This window comes from Bombina bombina, chromosome 7 (genome assembly GCF_027579735.1).
Source record: "Bombina bombina isolate aBomBom1 chromosome 7, aBomBom1.pri, whole genome shotgun sequence".
Lineage (NCBI taxonomy): Eukaryota > Metazoa > Chordata > Amphibia > Anura > Bombinatoridae > Bombina > Bombina bombina.
This window is the reverse complement of record NC_069505.1, coordinates 46,206,431-46,228,965: the sequence shown is the minus strand read 5'-3', so window position 1 is coordinate 46,228,965 and position 22,535 is coordinate 46,206,431. Positions and strand designations below refer to the sequence as shown.

The window sequence follows — 22,535 nt, the reverse complement described above, 5'->3', positions numbered from 1 at the left end:
CAGTGGTAGTTTTTCCACGGTGGCAGAGATGACATTTCCACCAGGTCTGCATACCAAGTCCTGCGTGGCCACGCAGGCGCTATCAAGATTACCAAAGCCCTCTCCTGTTTGATTCTGGCAATCAGATGAGGTAGGAGAGGGAAAAAAAGGAAACACATAAGCCAGGTTGAACGACCACGGTACTGCTAGAGCATCTATCAGTACTGCTTGAGGATCCCTTGATCTGGACCCGTAACAAGGAAGTTTGGCATTCTGACGAGATGCCATCAGATCCAATTCCGGTGTGCCCAAAATCCGCTTCCCAGTTCTCCACTCCTGGGATATATATTGCTGATAGATGGCAAGAGTGAGTCTCTGCCCATCAAATTATTTTGGAAACCTCTATCATCGCTAGAGAACTCTTTGTTCCCCCTTGATGATTGATATATGCTACAGTCGTGATATTGTCCTACTGGAATCTTATGAATTTGGCCGAAGCCAGCTGAGGCCACGCTTGAAGCGCGTTGAATATCGCTCTCAGTTCCAGAATATTTATTGGTAGTAGGGACTCCTCCTGAGTCCACACACCCTGAGCCTTCAGGGAATTCCAGACTGCACCCCAGCCCAAGAGGCTGGCATCCGTCGTCACTATGACCCATGCTGGCCTGCGGAAGCACATTCCCTGGGACAGATGATCCTGTGACAGCTGCAGTGGTCTGAGATGTAAGCAAGCAAACGGAACTATGTCCATTGCCGCTACCATTAGTCCAATTACCTCCATACACTGAGCCACTGATGGCCGAGGAATGGAATGAAGTGCTCGGCAAGTGGTTAAGATCTTTGATTTTCTGACCTCCGTCAGAAAAATTTTCATGTCTACCGAGTCTATCAGAGTTCCTAGGAATGGAACTCTTGTCAGAGGAACAAGTGAACTCTTTTATATGTTCACCTTCCACCCGTAAGTTCTTAGAAAAGCCAACACGACGTCCGTGTGAGATTTGGCTAAATGGTAAATTGACGCCTGAATCAAAATATCATCCAGATAGGGCGCCACTGCTATGCCCCGCGGCATTAGAACCGCCAGAAGGGACCCTAGCACCATTGTGAAAATTCTGGGAGCTGTGGCCAACCCGAAAGGAAGGGCCACAAACTGGTAATGTTTGTCCAGGAAGGCGAACCTGAGGAACTGGTGATGATCTTTGTGGATAGGAATGTGAAGATACGCATCCTTCAAATCCACGTTGATATATTGACCCTCCTGGATCATTGATAAAATTGTTCGTATGGTCTCCATCTTGAACGATGGGACTCTGAGAAATTTGTTTAGAGTTTTAAGATCTAAAATCGGTCTGAACGTTCCCTCTTTTTTGGGAACAACGAACAGATTGGAGTAAAACCCCTGCCCTTGTTCTAATTTTGGAACTGGACGGATTACACCCATGGTATATAGGTCTTCTACACAGCATAAAAACGCCTCTCTTTTTGTCTGGTTTACAGACAAACGTGAAAGATGAAATCTCCCCCTTGGGAGAGAATCCTTGAATTCTAGGCGATACCCCTGGGTCACAATTTCTAATGCCCAGGAATCCTGAAATCTCTTGCCCAAGCCTGAGCGAAGAGAGAAAGTCTGCCCCCTACTAGATCCGGTCCCGGATCGGGGGCTGACCCTTCATGCTGTTGTGGTAGCAGCAGCGGGCTGGCTTCTTGGCCTGTTTACCTTTATTCCGGGTCTGGTTAGGTCTCCAGACTGACTTGGATTGAGCAAAGTTCCCCTCCTGCTTGGAGGCGGATGAGGAAGTAGAGGGACCGCCTTTAAAGTTTCGAAAGGAACGAAAATTATTCTGTTTGGTCCTCATTTTAACCGTCTTGTCCTGAGGAAAGGCATGACCTTTACCTCCAGTAATGTCAGAAATGATCTCCTTTAGTTCAGGCCCGAATAGTTTCTTACCCTTAAAGGGAATAGCTAAAAGCTTGGATTTAGATGACACATCAGCAGACCATGACTTAAGCCATAACGCTCTACGCGCTAAAATGGAAAAGTCTGCATTCTTAACCGCTAATTTAGCCATTTGGAAAGCGGCATCTGTAATAAAAGAATTTGCTAGCTTGAGAGCCTTAATTCTATCCAAAATATCATCTAATGGGGTCTCAACCTTAAGAGACTCCTCTAGAGCCTCAAACCAAAAAAGCTGCTGCAGTAGTTACTGGAACAATGCACGATATAGGTTGCAGAAGAAAACCCTGATGAATAAACAACTTCTTTAGAAGCCCTTCTAATTTTTTATCCATAGGATCTTTGAAAGCACAACTGTCCTCAATAGGTATAGTTGTACGCTTAGCCAGGGTAGAAATAGCTCCCTCCACCTTAGGGACCGTCTGCCACGAATCCCAAATGGGAAACATTTTCTTAAAAGTAGGAGGGGGAGAGAACGGAATGCCTGGTCTATGGCATTCCTTAGTGACAATGTCCGAAATTCTTCTAGGGACTGGAAAAACATAGTGTAAGTAGGGACCTCTAGTAGTCGCTAAGACCTCCCTGAGTAACAAGCAGAGGTGTTTAAGCTTAAACTTAAAGGCCGTCACATCTGAGTCTGTTTGAGGGAACATCTTTCCTAAATCAGAAAGCTCTCCCTCAGACAGCAATTCCCCCACCCCCAAATCAGAACACTGTGAGGGTACATCGGAGATGGCCAATAAAGCATCAGAGGGCTCAGCATTTACTCTAATACCTGACCTGCTGCGCTTACCCTGTAAACCTGGCAGTTTAGATAATACCTCTGTAAGGGTAGTAGACATAACTGCAGCTATATCTTGCAGGGTGAAAGAATTAGACGCACTAGAAGTACTTGGCGTCACTTGGGCGGGCGTTAAAGGTTGTGACACTTGGGGAGAAGTAGATGGCATAACCTGATTCTCTTCTGACTGAGAATCATCCTGAGACATACTTTTATCAGCTAAAATATGTTCTTTGCAATGTAAGGCCCTTTCGGTACATGAGGGACACATTTGAAGTGGGGGTTCCACAATGGCTTCTAAACACACAGAACATTGGCTTTCCTCAATGTCAGACATGTTAAAACAGGCTAGTAATGACCACAAACAGGCTTGAAAACACTTTATTTTGTGAAAAAAATAACAATCTGAAAAAACGGTACTGCGCCTTTAAGAGGAAAAAAAGCATACAATTTTTCCAAAACTGCTTTAAAACGATAAAATTAGCTCAATTTTATGATAAATGTATCCCAACTTGCCAGCTAAGATTGCACCACAAGAAAAGGAATACTTAACCCTTAAGGACAAAAAACCTACCTGCCCTCAGTGGTCTGCAAAATCGGATTAACCCTTCGATTAGGCCCAAACTTTCCTGAAAGACCCAGCGGAGCTGGAGCTTGCATGGGGAATACAACTGCGCAACTGAGGCGCAAAAATAGGCCCCGCCCATCTACCTCTATGTCTCACAGCCTTAAACAATAACCGCACCAGAGCGGTCTAAAAACCTAGCCATATGGGTTCATATACCCAAGTCTAAATGAAGCCATGTGTACCCTCCATTGCCAAAATAAAGGAAAATGTTTGCCACAAAAAACGTTATTTTATCTCCCATCATAGAATCGTTTGCCCACAAACATCATGTTATCAGTGTCAACCATTTTTTACAGCCCAACATACAGGTCCAGTAATACCCCTCTCTATACACTAGGATTACTGCTTACCCTTTCCCTCATGGGGATACTGTCAGCCAATTCTGAAATAACACAGTCTCTGCAGAAAAAAATGACTGAACATACCTCACTGCTTGTAGCATGAAAAACGTTCCTCACACCGAAGTTTCTTAAGTACTCCTCAGCCATTCTGTGGGAACTGCTCTGGATCTTAGTGACAACTGCTAAGATCATCAGTCTCCAGGCAGAAATCTTCTAAATCTGCTGCCTGGGAAAAAATAGCACTCACCGGTACCATATAAAATAAATAAGTCTTGCTTGAAGAAAATAAAAACTAACATTTTATCACCTCTTTCACTTTACCCTTCCTATTACTTAGTGTAGGCAAAGAGAATGACTGGGGGGTGTAGTCAAGGGAGGAGCTATATAGACAGCTCTGCTGTGGTGCTCTTTGCCACTTCCTGTTAGCAGGAGGATAATATCCCACAAGTAAAGGATGAATCAGTGGACTCGTCGTATCTTATAGAAGAAATATCCATATTTCCGTATTGTCAGTGGGTCCTGAATGTGAAAAAACATAATTTATGCTTACCTGATAAATTCCTTTCTTCTGTAGTGTGATCAGTCCACGGGTCATCATTACTTCTGGGATATTACTCCTCCCCAACAGGAAGTGCAAGAGGATTCACCCAGCAGAGCTGCATATAGCTCCTCCCCTCTACGTCACTCCCAGTCATTCGACCAAGGACCAACGAGAAAGGAAAAGCCAAGGGTGAAGTGGTGACTGGAGTATAAATTAAAAAATATTTACCTGCCTTAAAAACAGGGCGGGCCGTGGACTGATCACACTACAGAAGAAAGGAATTTATCAGGTAAGCATAAATTATGTTTTCTTCTGTTAAGTGTGATCAGTCCACGGGTCATCATTACTTCTGGGATACCAATCCCAAAGCAAAAGTACACGGATGACGGGAGGGATAGGCAGGCTCTTTATACAGAAGGAACCACTGCCTGAAGAACCTTTCTCCCAAAAATAGCCTCCGATGAAGCAAAAGTGTCAAATTTGTAAAATTTGGAAAAAGTATGAAGCGAAGACCAAGTTGCAGCCTTGCAAATCTGTTCAACAGAGGCCTCATTCTTGAAGGCCCAAGTGGAAGCCACAGCTCTAGTAGAATGAGCTGTAATTCTTTCAGGAGGCTGCTGTCCAGCAGTCTCATAAGCTAAACGAATTATGCTACGAAGCCAAAAAGAAAGAGAGGTAGCGGAAGCTTTTTGACCTCTCCTCTGCCCAGAGTAAATGACAAACAGAGAAGACGTTTGTCGAAATTCCTTAGTTGCCTGTAAGTAAAATTTTAGAGCACGGACTACATCCAGGTTGTGCAGTAGACGTTCCTTCTTTGAAGAAGGATTTGGGCATAAAGAAGGAACAACAATCTCTTGATTGATATTCCTGTTAGTAACTACCTTAGGTAAGAACCCAGGTTTAGTACGCAGGACTACCTTATCCGAATGAAAAATCAAATAAGGAGAATCACAATGTAAGGCTGATAATTCAGAGACTCTTCGAGCCGAGGAAATAGCCATTAAAAATAGAACTTTCCAAGATAACAACTTTATATCAATGGAATGAAGGGGTTCAAACGGAACGCCCTGTAAAACATTAAGAACAAGGTTTAAACTCCATGGTGGAGCAACAGTTTTAAACACAGGCTTAATCCTGGCCAAAGCCTGACAAAAAGCCTGGACGTCAGGAACTTCTGACAGACGTTTGTGTAACAGAATGGACAGAGCTGAGATCTGTCCCTTTAAAGAACTAGCAGATAAACCCTTTTCTAAACCTTCTTGTAGAAAAGACAATATCCTAGGAATCCTAACCTTACTCCAAGAGTAACCTTTGGATTCACACCAATATAGGTATTTACGCCATATCTTATGGTAAATCTTTCTGGTAACAGGTTTCCTAGCCTGTATTAAGGTATCAATAACTGACTCAGAAAACCCACGTCTTGATAAAATCAAGCGTTCAATTTCCAAGCAGTCAGCTTCAGAGAAGTTAGATTTTGATGTTTAAAGGGACCCTGTATCAGAAGGTCCTGTTTCAGAGGTAGAGACCAAGGTGGACAGGATGACATGTCCACCAGGTCTGCATACCAAGTCCTGCGTGGCCACGCAGGTGCTATTAGAATCACTGATGCTCTCTCTTGTTTGATTCTGGCAATCAATCGAGGAAGCAACGGGAAGGGTGGAAACACGTAAGCCATCCTGAAGTCCCAAGGTGCTGTCAGAGCATCTATCAGGACTGCTCCTGGATCCCTGGATCTGGACCCGTAACGAGGAAGCTTGGCGTTCTGTCGAGACGCCATGAGATCTATCTCTGGTTTGCCCCAACGTCGAAGTATTTGGGCAAAGACCTCCGGATGAAGTTCCCACTCCCCCGGATGAAAAGTCTGACGACTTAAGAAATCCGCCTCCCAGTTCTCCACTCCCGGGATGTGGATTGCTGACAGGTGGCAAGAGTGAGACTCTGCCCAGCGAATTATCTTTGATACTTCCATCATAGCTAGGGAGCTTCTTGTCCCTCCCTGATGGTTGATGTAAGCTACAGTCGTGATGTTGTCCGACTGAAACCTGATGAACCCCCGAGTTGTCAACTGGGGCCAAGCCAGGAGGGCATTGAGAACTGCTCTCAATTCCAGAATGTTTATTGGCAGGAGACTCTCCTCCTGACTCCATTGTCCCTGAGCCTTCAGAGAATTCCAGACGGCACCCCAACCTAGTAAGGCTGGCGTCTGTTGTTACAATTGTCCAGTCTGGTCTGCTGAATGGCATCCCCCTGGACAGATGTGGCCGAGAAAGCCACCATAGAAGAGAATTTCTGGTCTCTTGATCCAGATTCAGAGAAGGGGATAAGTCTGAGTAATCCCCATTCCACTGACTTAGCATGCACAGTTGCAGTGGTCTGAGGTGTAAGCGTGCAAAGGGTACTATGTCCATTGCCGCTACCATTAAGCCGATTACCTCCATGCATTGAGCCACTGACGGGTGTTGAATGGAATGAAGGGTGCGGCAAGCACTTTGAAGTCTTGTTAGCCTGTCCTCTGTCAGGTAAATCTTCATTTCTACAGAATCTATAAGAGTCCCCAGGAAGGGAACTCTTGTGAGTGGATCGAGTGAACTTTTCTTTTCGTTCACCTTCCATCCATGTGACCTTAGAAATGCCAGCACTAACTCTGTATGAGACTTGGCAGTTTGAAAGCTTGAAGCTTGTATCAGAATGTCGTCTAGGTATGGAGCTACCGAGATTCCCCGCGGTCTTAGTACCGCCAGAAGAGCACCCAGAACCTTTGTGAAGATTCTTGGAGCTGTAGCCAATCCGAATGGAAGAGCCACAAACTGGTAATGCCTGTCTAGGAAGGCAAACCTTAGGTACCGATAATGATCTTTGTGAATCGGTATGTGAAGGTAAGTATCTTTTAAATCTACAGTGGTCATGTACTGACCCTCTTGGATCATAGGTAAAATTGTCCGAATAGTCTCCATCTTGAACGATGGAACTCTTAGGAATTTGTTTAGGATCTTTAAGTCCAGGATTGGTCTGAAAGTTCCCTCTTTTTTGGGAACCACAAACAGATTTGAGTAAAACCCCTGTCCCTGTTCCGATCGTGGAACTGGATGGATTACTCCCATTAACAAGAGCTCTTGTACGCAGCGTAGAAACGCCTCTTTCTTTGTCTGGATTGTTGACAATCTTGACAGATGAAATCTCTCTCTTGGAGGAGAGTATTTGAAGTCCAGAAGGTATCCCTGAGATATTATCTCTAGCGCCCAGGGATCCTGAACATCTCTTGCCCAAGCCTGGGCGAAGAGAGAAAGTCTGCCCCCCACTAGATCCGATCCCGGATCGGGGGCCCTCAATTAATGCTGTTTTAGGGGCAGCAGCAGGTTTCCTAGTCTGCTTGTCCTTGTTCCAGGACTGGTTAGGTTTCCAGCCTTGTCTGTAGCGAGCAACAGCTCCTTCCTGTTTTGGTGCAGAGGAAGTTGATGCTGCTCCTGCTTTGAAATTACGAAAGGAACGAAAATTAGACTGTCTAGTCTTGGCTTTGGCTTTGTCCTGAGGCAGGGCATGGCCTTTACCTCCTGTAATGTCAGCGATAATCTCTTTCAACCCGGGCCCGAATAAGGTCTGCCCTTTGAAAGGTATATTAAGCAATTTAGACTTAGAAGTAACATCAGCTGACCAGGATTTTAGCCACAGCGCCCTGCGTGCCTGAATGGCGAATCCTGAATTCTTTGCCGTAAGTTTAGTAAGATGTACTACGGCCTCCGAAATGAATGAATTAGCTAGTTTAAGGACTCTAAGCCTGTCCGTAATGTCGTCCAGAGTAGCTGAACCAATGTTCTCTTCCAGAGACTCAATCCAGAATGCCGCTGCAGCCGTGATCGGCGCAATGCATGCAAGGGGTTGCAATATAAAACCTTGTTGAACAAACATTTTCTTAAGGTAACCCTCTAACTTTTTACCCATTGGATCTGAAAAAGCACAGCTATCCTCCACCGGGATAGTGGTACGCTTAGCTAAGGTAGAAACTGCTCCCTCCACCTTAGGGACCGTTTGCCATAAGTCCCTTGTGGTGGCGTCTATTGGAAACATTTTTCTAAATATCGGAGGGGGTGAGAACGGCACACCGGGTCTATCCCACTCCTTAGTAACAATTTCAGTAAGTCTCTTAGGTATAGGAAAAACCTCAGTACTCGTCGGTACCGCAAAATATTTATCCAACCTACACATTTTCTCTGGTATTGCAACTGTGTTACAATCATTCAGAGCCGCTAACACCTCCCCTAGTAATACACGGAGGTTTTCCAGTTTAAATTTAAAATTTGAAATATCTGAATCCAGTCTGTTTGGATCAGAACCGTCACCCACAGAATGAAGTTCTCCGTCCTCATGTTCTGCCACCTGTGACGCAGTGTCTGACATGGCCCTAATATTATCAGCGCACTCTGTTCTCACCCCAGAGTGATCACGCTTACCTCTTAGTTCTGGTAATTTAGCCAAAACCTCAGTCATAACAGTAGCCATATCCTGTAATGTGATTTGTAATGGCCGCCCAGATGTACTCGGCGCTACAATATCACGCACCTCCCTCTGAGCGGGAGATGTAGGTACTGACACGTGAGGCGAGTTAGTCGGCATAACTCTCCCCTCGTTGTTTGGTGAAATTTGTTCAATTTGTACGGATTGATTTTTATTTAAAGTAGCATCAATACAGTTAGTACATAAATTTCTATTGGGCTCCACTTTGGCATTGCAACAAATGACACAGGTATCATCCTCTGAATCAGACATGTTTAACACACTAGCAAATAAACTTGCAACTTGGAAATACAATTCAATTAGAATAATATTAAAACGTACTGTGCCTTTAAAAAGCACAGAAGATCTATGACAGTTGAAAATTAATAAATTGAAACAGTTATAGCCTCAATCCTTGTAAACAACACAACTTTAGCAAAGGTTTAATCCCATTAGCAAAGATAACAAATTCTGAAAGCAGGAAACAAATTACAGAATAAACGTTTTTTATCTCAGTCAAACTATAATTCTCACAGCTCTGCTGAGAGAAATTACCTCCCTCAAAATAAGTTTTGAAGACCCCTGAGCTCTGTAGAGATGAACCGGATCATGCAGGGAATACAATGAGTTGCTGACTGAAATATTTGATGCATAGTAAAAGCGCCAAAAAACGGCCCCTCCCCCTCACACACAGCAGTGAGGGAGAACAGAAACTGTCAGAAAAAACAGATTAAGCAACTGCCAAGTGGAAAAATAGTGCCCAAACATTTATTCACTCAGTACCTCAGCAAATGAAAACGATTTTACATTCCAGCAAAAACGTTAAACATAATCTCTAGTTATTAAACAGCTTTATGTATTTCTTACAGTGTAATTCTAGTGAAGTACCATTCCCCAGAATACTGAAGTGTAAAGTATACATACATGACATTATATCGGTATGGCAGGATTTTCTCATCAATTCCATTGTCAGAAAATAAAAACTGCTACATACCTCTATGCAGATTCATCTGCCCGCTGTCCCCTGATCTGAAGTTTACCTCTCCTCAGATGGCCGAGAAACAGCAATATGATCTTAACTACTCCGGCTAAAATCATAACAAAAACTCTGGTAGATTCTTCTTCAAACTCTGCCAGAGAGATAATAACACACTCCGGTGCTATTTTAAAATAACAAACTTTTGATTGAAGATATAAAACTAAGTATAATCACCATAGTCCTCTCACACATCCTATCTAGTCGTTGGGTGCAAGAGAATGACTGGGAGTGACGTAGAGGGGAGGAGCTATGTGCAGCTCTGCTGGGTGAATCCTCTTGCACTTCCTGTTGGGCAGGAGTAATATCCCAGAAGTAATGATGACCCGTGGACTGATCACACTTAACAGAAGAAATTCTAACTTCAATTGAACATTTAAAAACGGCCGATGGGACAATATTGTCACTTGCAATTTTATATCTACCAGAGTATCTTTGTGTGGCACTATTGCTTACATTTACCTGTGTTTAATCCTCGCAATGTGTTTCAGCCACTTGAGAGCCAGTGAGCCAATCACAACATGCATATGTGCGCAGCTGCTAAATCGCAAACAATATTTAAATTTGGAGTGTAAATGGATTATGTGTTTAACCTCTTTGCAACCAATAATACAATGTTCTAATACACTAAAGCATTTTTATTTTGCTTTTCATTGTTCAGATAGAGAATAAAATTTAAAAGAAAGTTTCCAATTTACTTCTATTTTTAAAATTTGCTTAGTTCCTGTGTTATTCTTTGATGAAGAGATATCTAGGTAGCGTGTACATTTCTGGAGCACTACATGAAAGGAAATAGTGCTGCCATCTAGTGCTCTTGCTAATGTATAACATTGTTGCAAAACTGCTGTTGTATAGTGCTGAAGACACGTGCTCACTCCTGAGCTTACATTCCTGGTTTTCAACAAAGGAGAACAAGAAAGCGGAGAAAATTTGATAATATAAGTAAATTGAAAAGTTGTTTTAAATTGTGTGTTCTATCTGAATCATGAAAGAAAAATGTGGGGTTTTATTTCCCTTTAAAGCTGTGGGTAAATCCAGGTAAGGAACCTCATATTGCCACATTCCAGGGCACACAGCAGAAACTACTGCACTGATCAAATTAAATCTAACAGGCAGCCAATAAAATGACGTGCATTTGAAAACTCCAGTTAGCACTAATCTAACCCCTGATGCTTCCTAATAAACAGAAGATAAGAACCACAGGCCCAGCAAATCTACCCACATCTCCTATATAAGATAGTCTCCCGTTTGTCCCAGACGCTCATACAGTGTTTGTCTTTCTCCTGCTTAATGGGACATAATACTCATATGCTAAATCACTTGAAACTGATGCAGTATAACTGTAAAAAGCTGACAGGAAAATATCACCTGAGCATCTCTATGTAAAAAAGGAAGATATTTTACCTCACAATCTCCTCAGCTCAGCAGAGTAAGTTCTGTGTAAAAAGTTATACTCAGCTGCTCCCAGCTGCAGGTAAAAAAAAAATAAAAAAATGAAGAAATGAACAGCAGCCAATCAGCATGAGCAGTGCTGAGGTCATGAACTCTTACTGTAATCTCATGAGATTTGACTTATCTCTCATGAGATTTCATAGTAAACTTCCTTTACCTGATTGGTGAAATAATATAAGAGTTCACGAGGCTCATCCCCTAAGCTGTCCCAGGACAGACACACTAAAATGCTGCTTAGAAATCCTTTACAATGGGAGGTGGCTACTGAGGAACTTTTGAGGTAAAATATCTTTCTTTTTTACATAGAGATGTTCAGGAGATATTTTTAGTCAGCTTTTTACAGCTATGCTGCATCACTTTCAAGTGTTTAAACATTTGGGTATTATGGCCCTTTAATGGAAGTTTATTCCAGGATTCAACAACCCTTTAGTGAAGAAGCGTTTATTAAAGGTTCATACCAGGAATCTCAATATCCAACTCATGACATCAACCTTGGTGGTTAACCCTAACATGAAGCTACCAAAATGTCACCAAAAAAATCTACACTCAAGATATCAGTCACCTCAGTATGCAGCAAGAATCCTGCCCATTCTGGTGAGTGAGCCGCAAAAATGTAGGACACAAATAATTAAGGGCTTGTTTTCTCCAGCTTCACCAGTTCCTATGTTATTCTACATCACTGATTCACTAAAGCTCCCTCCAGCCTCACCAGTTCCTATGTTATTCTACGTAACTGATTCACTAAAGCTCCCTCCAGCCTCACCAGTCCCTATGTTATTCTACATAACCGATTCACTAAAGCTCCCTCCAGCCTCACCAGTTCCTATGTTATTCTACGTAACTGATTCACTAAAGCTCCCTCCAGCCTCACCAATTCCTACGTTATTCTATGTAACTGATTCACTAAAACTCTCTCCAGCCTCACCAGTTCCTATGTTATTCTATGTAACTGATTCACTAAAGCTCCCTCCAGCCTCACCAGTTCCTATGTTATTCTACGTAACTGATTCACTAAAGCTCCCTCCAGCCTCACCAGTTCCTATGTTATTCTACGTAACTGATTCACTAAAGCTCTCTCCAGCCTCACCAGTTCCTATGTTATTCTACGTAACTGATTCACTAAAGCTCCCTAGAGCCTCACCAATTCCTATGTTATTCTATGTAACTGATTCACAAAAATTCTCTCCAGCCTCACCAGTTCCTATGTTATTCTATGTAACTGATTCACTAAAGCTCCCTCCAGCCTCACCAGTTCCTATGTTATTCTATGTAACTGATTCACTAAGGCTCCCTCCAGCCTCACCAGTTCCTATGTTATTCTACGTAACTGATTCACTAAAGCTCCCTAAAGCCTCACCAGTTCCTATGTTATTCTATGTAACTGATTCACTAAAGCTCCCTCCAGCCTCACCAGTTCCTATGTTATTCTACGTAACTGAGTCACTAAAGCTCCCTCCAGCCTCACCAGTTCCTATGTTATTCTATGTAATTGATTCACTAAAGCTCTCTCCAGCCTCTCCTGCTTCACAAGTTCCTATGTTATTCTATGTAATTGATTCACTAAAGCTCCCTAAAGCCTCTCCAATTCCTATGTTATCCTATGTAACTGATTCACTAAAGCTCCCTCCAGCCTCACCAGTTTCTATGTTATTCTATGTAATTGATTCACTAAAGCTCTCTCCAGCCTCACTAGTTCCTATGTTATTCTATGTAACTGATTCACTAAAGCTCCCTCCAGCCTCTCCAGCGTCACCAGTTCCTATGTTATTCTATGTAACTGATTCACTAAAGCTCCCTAAAGCCTCTCCAGTTCCTATGTTATTCTATGTAACTGATTCACTAAAGCTCCCTCCAGCCTCTCCAGCTTCACCAGCTCCTATGTTATTCTTTGTAACTGATTCACTAAAGCTCCCTCCAGCCTCTCCAGTTCCTATGTTATTCTATGTAACCGATTCACTAAAGCTCCCTCCAGCTTCACCTGTTCCTATGTTATTCTATGTAACTGATTCACTAAAGCTCCCTAAAGCCTCCCCAGTTCCTATGTTATTCTACGTAACTGATTCACTAAAGCTCCCTCCAGCCTCACCAGTTCCTATGTTATTCTATGTAACTGATTCACTAAAGCTCCCTCCAGCCTCACCAGTTCCTATGTTATTCTATGTAACTGATTCACTAAAGCTCCCTCCAGCCTCACCAGTTCCTATGTTATTCTATGTAACTGATTCACAAAAACTCTCTCCAGCCTCACCAGTTCCTATGTTATTCTATGTAACCGATTCACTAAAGCTCCCTCCAGTCTCACCAATTCCTACGTTATTCTATGTAACTGATTCACTAAAGCTCTCTCCAGCCTCACCAGTTCCTATGTTATTCTATGTAACTGATTCACTAAAGCTCCCTCCAGCCTCACCAGTTCCTATGTTATTCTATGTAACTGATTCACTAAAGCTCCCTAAAGCCTCACCAGTTCCAGTGTTATTCTACGTAACTGAGTCACTAAAGCTCCCTCCAGCCTCACCAGTTCCTATGTTATTCTATGTAATTGATTCACTAAAGCTCTCTCCAGCCTCACCAGTTCCTATGTTATTCAATGTAACTGATTCACTAAAGCTCCCTCCAGCCTCTCCAGCTTCACCAGTTCCTATGTTATTCTATGTAACTGATTCCCTAAAGCTCCCTCCAGCCTCTCCAGCTTCACCAGTTCCTATGTTATTCTATGTAACTGATTCACTAAAGCTCCCTAAAGCCTCTCCAGTTCCTATGTTATTCTATGTAACTGATTCACTAAAGCTCCCTCCAGCCTCTCCAGCTTCACCAGTTCCTATGTTATTCTATGTAACTGATTCACTAAAGCTCCCTCCAGCCACACCAGCTTCACCAGTTCCTATGTTATTCTATGTAACTGATTCACTAAAGCTCCCTAAAGCCTCTCCAGTTCCTATGTTATTCTATGTAACCGATTCACTAAAACTCCCTCCAGCCTCTCCAGCTTCACCTGTTCCTATGTTATTCTATGTAACTGATTCACTAAAGCTCCCTAAAGCCTCACCAGTTCCTATGTTATTCTACGTAACTGATTCACTAAAGCTCCCTCCAGCCTCACCAGTTCCTATGTTATTCTATGTAACTGATTTACTAAAGCTCCCTCCAGCGTCACCAGTTCCTATGTTATTCTATGTAACTGATTCACTAAAGATCCCTCCAGCCTCACCAGTTCCTATGTTATTCTATGTAACTGATTCACTAAAGCTCCCTCCAGCCTCACCAGTTCCTATGTTATTCTATGTAACTGATTCACTGAAGCTCCATCCAGCCTCACCAGTTTCTATGTTATTCTATGTAACTGATTCACTAAAGCTCCCTCCAGCCTCACCAGTTCCTATGTTATTCTATGTAACTGATTCACTAAAGCTCCCTCCAGCCTCACCAGTTCCTATGTTATTCTATGTAACCGATTCACTAAACCTCCCTCCAGCCTCACCAGTTCCTATGTTATTCTACGTAACCGATTCACTAAAGCTCCCTAAAGCCTCACCAGTTCCTATGTTATTCTATGTAATTGATTCACTAAAGCTCTCTCCAGCCTCACCAGTTCCTATGTTATTCTACATAACTGATTCACTAAAGCTCCCTCCAGCCTCACCAGTTCCTATGTTATTCTATGTAACTGATTCACTAAAGCTCCCTCCAGCCTCACCAATTCCTATGTTATTCTATGTAACTGATTCACTAAAGCTCCCTCCAGCCTCACCAGTTCCTATGTTGTTCTAGGTAACTGATTCACTAAAGCTCCCTCCAGCTTCACCAGTTCCTATGTTATTCTGTGTAACTGATTCACTAAAGCTCTCTCCAGCTTCACCAGTTCCTATGTTATTCTATGTAACTGATTCACTAAAGCTCCCTCCAGCTTCACCAGTTCCTATGTTATTCTATGTAACTGATTCACTAAAGCTCCCTCCAGCCTCACCAGTTCCTATGTTATTCTATGTAACTGATTCACTAAAGCTCTCTCCAGCCTCTCCAGCTTCACCAGTTCCTATGTTATTCTATGTAACTGATTCACTAAAGCTCCCTAAAGCCTCTCCAGTTACTATGTTATTCTATGTAACTGATTCCCTAAAGCTCCCTCCAGCCTCTCCAGCTTCACCAGTTCCTATGTTATTCTATGTAACTGATTCACTAAAGCTCCCAAAAGCCTCTCCAGTTCCTATGTTATTATATGTAACTAATTCACTAAAGCTCCCAAAAGCCTCTCCAGCTTCACCTGTTCCTATGTTATTATATGTAACTGATTCACTAAAGCTCCCTAAAGCCTCACCAGTTCCTATGTTATTCTATGTAACTGATTCACTAAAGCTCCCTAAAGCCTCTCCAGTTCCTATGTTATTCTATGTAACTGATTCACTAAAGCTCCCTCCAGCCTCTCCAGCTTCACCTGTTCCTATGTTATTCTATGTAACTGATTCACTAAAGCTCTCTCCAGCCTCTCCAGCTTCACGAGTTCCTATGTTATTCTATGTAACTGATTTACTAAAGCTCCCTCCAGCGTCACCAGTTCCTATGTTATTCTATGTAACCGATTCACTAAAGCTCTCTCCAGCCTCACCAGTTCCTATGTTATTCTATGTAACTGATTCACTAAAGCTCTCTCCAGCCTCACCAGTTCCTATGTTATTCTATGTAACTGATTCACTAAAGCTCTCTCCAGCCTCACCAGTTCCTATGTTATTCTATGTAACTGATTCACTAAAGATCCCTCCAGCCTCACCAGTTCCTATGTTATTCTATGTAACTGATTCACTAAAGCTCTCTCCAGCCTCACCAGTTCCTATGTTATTCTATGTAACTGATTCACTAAAGCTCCCTCCAGCCTCACCAGTTCCTATGTTATTCTATGTAACCGATTCACTAAACCTCCCTCCAGCCTCACCAGTTCCTATGTTATTCTACGTAACCGATTCACTAAAGCTCCCTAAAGCCTCACCAGTTCCTATGTTATTCTATGTAACTGATTCACTAAAGCTCTCTCCAGCCTCACCAGTTCCTATGTTATTCTATGTAACTGATTCACTAAAGCTCCCTCCAGTCTCTCCAGCTTCACCAGTTCCTATGTTATTCTATGTAACGGATTCACTAAACCTCCCTCCAGCCTCACCAGTTCCTATGTTATTCTACGTAACTGAGTCACTAAAGCTCCCTCCAGCCTCACCAGTTCCTATGTTATTCTATGTAATTGATTCACTAAAGCTCTCTCCAGCCTCACCAGTTCCTATGTTATTCTATGTAACTGATTCACTAAAGCTCCCTCCAGCCTCACCAGTTCCTATGTTATTCTATGTAACTGATTCACTAAAGCTCCCTCCAGCCTCACCAGTTCCTATGTTATTCTACATAACTGATTCACTAAAGCTCCCTCCAGCCTCACCAGTTCCTATGTTGTTCTATGTAACTGATTCACTAAAGCTCCCTCCAGCTTCACCAGTTCCTATGTTATTCTGTGTAACTGATTCACTAAAGCTCTCTCCAGCTTCACCAGTTCCTATGTTATTCTATGTAACTGATTCACTAAAGCTCCCTCCAGCTTCACCAGTTCCTATGTTATTCTGTGTAACTGATTCACTAAAGCTCTCTCCAGCTTCACCAGTTCCTATGTTATTCTGTGTAACTGATTCACTAAAGCTCTCTCCAGCTTCACCAGTTCCTATGTTATTCTATGTAACTGATTCACTAAAGCTCCATCCAGCTTCACCAGTTCCTATGTTATTCTATGTAACTGATTCACTAAAGCTCCCTCCAGCCTCACCAGTTCCTATGTTATTCTATGTAACTGATTCACTAAAGCTCTCTCCAGCTTCACCAGTTCCTATGTTATTCTATGTAACTGATTCACTAAAGCTCCCTAAAGCCTCTCCAGTTACTATGTTATTCTATGTAACTGATTCCCTAAAGCTCCCTCCAGCCTCTCCAGCTTCACCAGTTCCTATGTTATTCTATGTAACTGATTCACTAAAGCTCCCAAAAGCCTCTCCAGTTCCTATGTTATTCTATGTAACTGATTCACTAAAGCTCCCTCCAGCCTCTCCAGCTTCACCTGTTCCTATGTTATTCTATGTAACTGATTCACTAAAGCTCCCTAAAGCCTCACCAGTTCCTATGTTATTCTATGTAACTGATTCACTAAAGCTCCCTAAAGCCTCTCCAGTTCCTATGTTATTCTATGTAACTGATTCACTAAAGCTCCCTCCAGCCTCTCCAGCTTCACCAGTTCCTATGTTATTCTATGTAACTGATTCACTAAAGCTCCCTCCAACCTCTCCAGCTTCACCAGTTCCTATGTTATTCTATGTAACTGATTCACTAAAGCTCTCTCCAGCTTCACCAGTTCCTATGTTATTCTATGTAACTGATTCACTAAACTCCCTCCAACCTCTCCAGCTTCACCAGTTCCAATGTTATTCTATGTAACTAATTCACTAAAGTTCCCTCCAGCCTCTCCAGCTTCACCAGTTCCTATGTTATTCTATGTAACTGATTCACTTAAGCTCCCCCCAGCCTCACTAGTTCCTATGTTATTCTATGTAACTGATTCACTAAAGCTCCCTCCAGCCTCTCCAGCGTCACCAGTTCCTATGTTATTCTATGTAACTGATTCACTAAAGCTCCCTCCAGCCTCTCCAGCGTCACCAGTTTCTATGTTATTCTATGTAACTGATTCACTAAAGCTCCCTCCAGCCTCTCCAGCTTCACCAGTTTCTATGTTATTCTATGTAACTGATTCACTAAAGCTCCCTCCTGCCTCTCCAGCTTCACCAGTTTCTATGTTATTCTATGTAACTGATTCACTAAAGCTCCCTCCAGCCTCTCCAGCTTCACCAGTTTCTATGTTATTCTATGTAACTGATTCACTAAAGCTCCCTCCAGCATCTCCAGCTTCACCAGTTCCTGTGTTACTATATGTAACGGATTCACTAAAGCTCCCTCCAACCTCTCAAGCTTCACCAGTTCCTATGTTATTCTAGGTAACTGATTCACTAAAGCTCTCTCCAGCCTCTCCAGCTTCACCAATTCCTATGTTATTCTATGTAACTGATTTACTAAAGCTCCCCCCAGCCTCACCAACTTCACCAATTCCTATGTTATTCTATGTAACTGATTCACTAAAGCTCCATCCAGCCTCTCCAGCTTCACCAGTTCCTATGTTATTCTATGTAACTGATTCACTAAAGCTCCCTCCAGCCTCTCCAGTTTCACCAGTTCCTATGTTATTCTATGTAACTGATTCACTAAAGCTCCCTCCAGCCTCTCCAGCTTCACCAGTTCCTATGTTATTCTATGCAACTGATTCACTAAAGCTCCCTCCAGCCTCACCAGTTCCTATGTTATTCTACGTAACTGATTCACTAAAGCTCCCTCCAACCTCTCCAGTTTCACCAGTTCCTATGTTATTCTATGTAACTGATTCACTAAAGCTCCCTCCAGCCTCACCAGTTCCTATGTTATTCTATGTAACTGATTCACTAAAGCTCCCTCCAGCCTCACCAGTTCCTATGTTATTCTATGTAACTGATTCACTAAAGCTCCCTCCAGCCTCACCAGTTCCTATGTTATTCTATGTAACTGATTCACTAAAGCTCCCTCCAGCCTCACCAGTTCCTATGTTATTCTATGTAACTGATTCACTAAAGCTCCCTCCAGCCTCTCCAGCTTCACCAGTTCCTATGTTATTCTATGTAACTGATTCACTAAAGCTCCCTCCAACCTCTCCAGCTTCACCAGTTCCTATGTTATTCTATGTAACTGATTCACTAAAGCTCCCTCCAGCCTCAGCAGTTCCTATGTTATTCTATGTAAAAGATTCACTAAAGCTCCCTCCAGCCTCTCCAGCTTCACCAGTTCCTATGTTATTCTATGTAACTGATTCACTAAAGCTCCCTCCAGCCTCTCCAGCTTCACCAGTTCCTATGTTATTCTATGTAACTGATTCACTAAAGCTCCCTCCAACCTCTCCAGCTTCACCAGTTCCTATGTTATTCTACGTAACTGATTCACTAAAGCTCCCTCCAGCCTCACCAGTTCCTATGTTATTCTATGTAACTGATTCACTAAAGCTCCCTAAAGCCTCACCAGTTCCTATGTTATTCTATGTAACGGATTCACTAAAGCTCCCTAAAGCCTCACCAGTTCCTATGTTATTCTATGTAACTGATTCACTAAAGCTCCCTAAAGCCTCACCAGTTCCTATGTTACTCTATGTAACCGATTCACTAAAGCTCCCTCCAACCTCTCCAGCTTCACCAGTTCCTATGTTATTCTATGTAACTGATTCACTAAAGCTTCCTCCAGCCTCTCCAGCTTCACCAGTTCCTATGTTTTTCTATGTAACTGATTCACTAAAGCTCCCTCCAATCTCTCCAGCTTCACCAGTTCCTATGTTATTCTATGTAACTGATTCACTAAAGCTCCCTCCAGCCTCACCAGTTCCTATGTTATTCTATGTAACTGATTCACTAAAACTCTTTAAAGCCTCACCAGTTCCTATGTTATTCTATGTAACTGATTCACTAAAGCTCCCTCCAGCTTCACCATGTGAGTTTATCTTTGAATATGAGCATACGCATGTTTAGATATTAGTGTGCACATATGGATGCAAGCGATTGTACGTGTGTGTGTGTGTGTACGTACGTACGTACAAAAGCACATCTGTGAGTGCATGTGTTAGTACATATGCTAATGTGTGTTTGTCCACGCAACTATACTATGCACGCAAGTGTACCTGTGAATATGAATGTGTGTGCACTTATTTGGGGATGTGCACATACATGTGTGTTTATATATGTGTGCATTTAGTATGTATGTGCAAGCAAGCATATGTGTGTATATGCATGTGTGGAGGCGCATGCGTTGTGTGTGCATGCTAGCGTATATATTTGTGTGAGCATAGGTAATTTTATCACATACTTATTATAAATAAGTAGTCTATACTCACCCTTCTGAGAATAATTAGTGCTTATCCACTCCAGACTCAATCTTTCCTTTACTTTTTTTCCTTTGAAACAAATTCATGAATAATGTTTGTAGGCCGCTGCTCCCTGTAAGCTGCCCCGCTGCGCCAGCACTTTTAGGACGAGGGAGACCCTGCAAGAATTGTGTAAATAAATGACTTCGCTATTCACAAGGGTATTGACTTTAATTCAATTAAACTGAATGCATTCTGTGTAATAAAAACAAGCACTGAACACATTTATAGCTGAACTCTGCAAATACGTCTTCTCTACCTACCAATGTCCTGTATGTTTTGTATTTTATTTAAATATATATCAAAACATCACAATAAAAATGTATATAATTAGATGCCTTTAGCTCAACCTAGAATGAGAAGGTGCATTATTAACTGAACCCCTTTACAGCACAAGGACAACCAACAAATGCATAGAATCAAACTAAATAAAGGACTTTAGGCCACTCTAACGGTTGCCATAGTGCTAGTTAGTTGTGGCTCGTGTTAACGCCAAGCTCACGGTCCAATGAGTGAGCCCATAATCATCTCCCTCGGACCTCCGCTGCACCACACTAATGCTGGATTCTTAACATCAATCCTAGAACACAGCTCCAACCTTAAACTCCTGAGGACTTTATTCATTACATAAATGGTAAATAGTATTTATGCTTTAAAGGGATATGATCGTTTCTTTCAGGATTCAGAGCATGCGATTTAAAGCAACTTTCTAATTTACTCCTATTTTCAATTTTTCTTCTTTCTCTTGGTATCTTTATTTGAAAAGGCAGGAATGTAAGCTTAGGAGCAGGTTCATGTAGCCACAAATCAGCAAGCGCTACCCAGCTTGCTCCTAAGCTTTACATTCCTGCTTTTAAAATAAAGATGCCAAGAGAACAAAGAAAATTTGATAATAGGAGTAAATTAGAAAGTTGCCTAAAATTGCTGCTTTATCTGAATCCTGAAAGAAAAAATTGGGGTTTCATATCCCTTTAAGATATTGAATCATTTGATAGATTTCCATGCAAGGAGTTATGTTACAAATAATTCAAAATATTAAAACTCTAAATCCTTTTATTGGAAATAAAGACAAAGTCATTTGAAGACGCTTTTACATTCATTTGTATGGTCAATTTTACTTTGTTCTCTTGGTATTTTGTTGAAAACTATATGTACATATGCTCAGCAGCAAGACACTACTGCTAGCTGGTGAGTAGTGGCTACACTTCATTGGCTCACTAGATGTGTTCAGCTAGCTCCCTGTATTGCATTACTGCTCTAGTGCCAACTTTAACTGTGTGTTTAATCTTTTTGTTTTGCACTTTATATCCCTTTAAGTGGGGCTACCCTTTTATCAAATATATCTTGTACCCTGGTAGTTGTGATAAATGAGCATATAACTACAATGAGAAGGTTTCTATGCAGTACCCATAAAGTTATTAAAACACCTCTGTTTTTGATCTCTTTAAAGGGACAGTCAACACCAGAATTGTTATTGTTTAAAAGATAGATAATCCCTTATTACCCATTCCCCAGTTTTGCACAACCAACACAGTTATAATAATACACTTTTTACCTCTGTGATTACCTCGTATCTAAGCCTCTGCAAACTGCCCCTTTATTTCAGTTCTTTTGACAGCTCTGATTTTAGCCAATCAGAGCGGACTCAAATAACTTCACGGTAGTGAGCACAGTTTTATCTAATATGGCACACATGAACTAACACCCTCTAGTAGTGAAACCTGTCAAAATGTATTCAGATAAGAGGCGGCCTTCAAGGTCTAAGAAATTAGCATATAAGCCTACCTATGTTTAGCTTTCAACAAAGAATACAAAGAGAAACAAAGCAAAATTGGTGATAAAAGTAAATTTAAAAAGTAAAAGTTATTTAAAATGACATACCCTATCTGAATCATGAAAGTTTATTTTGTACTAGACTGTCCCTTTAAATACCCATAAAGCTATTAAAACACCTCTGTTTTTTCTCTCTTTAAATAGGTGAAAGTGCAGATGATATCTGTAGAGCCCTATGCTCTGATAGTGTTCTGCCCAGAACCTATTTAATGGGCACACCACCCAGCTGATTTTACTGATCACCCAGCTAACATTTAAGCCAAAATGAACCTAAAATGATCTTTCCTTTTACTTTCTTTTCAATGTTTGTTGAACAAATGATCATTAAATCAAGTTATGTTAAAAGCTGCAATTAATTTATGCTTTTGATAGCTTAAGAAACATTTATAAATAACAGAAAAGTATTATACTGCCCCCACCCTGCTACTTCATAATGCCACTCGCTGACAATATCTTCTGTGGAGAACACTGTATATGTAC

The 22,535-nt window shown here is 41.8% G+C and overlaps 1 protein-coding gene across 1 annotated transcript in view; it reads right to left on the bottom strand.

Annotated features, from left to right (window-relative positions):
- The window catches only part of BAD (BCL2 associated agonist of cell death), a 170,194-nt gene that overhangs the window by 55,040 nt on the left and 92,619 nt on the right, over positions 1-22,535 (bottom strand). Inside the window, exon 4 of the mRNA XM_053720070.1 lies at positions 20,193-20,341. Coding sequence (XP_053576045.1) covers positions 20,207-20,341 — 135 coding nt within the window. The 3' untranslated portion in view covers positions 20,193-20,206. The remainder of the gene's footprint in view (positions 1-20,192; positions 20,342-22,535) is intronic.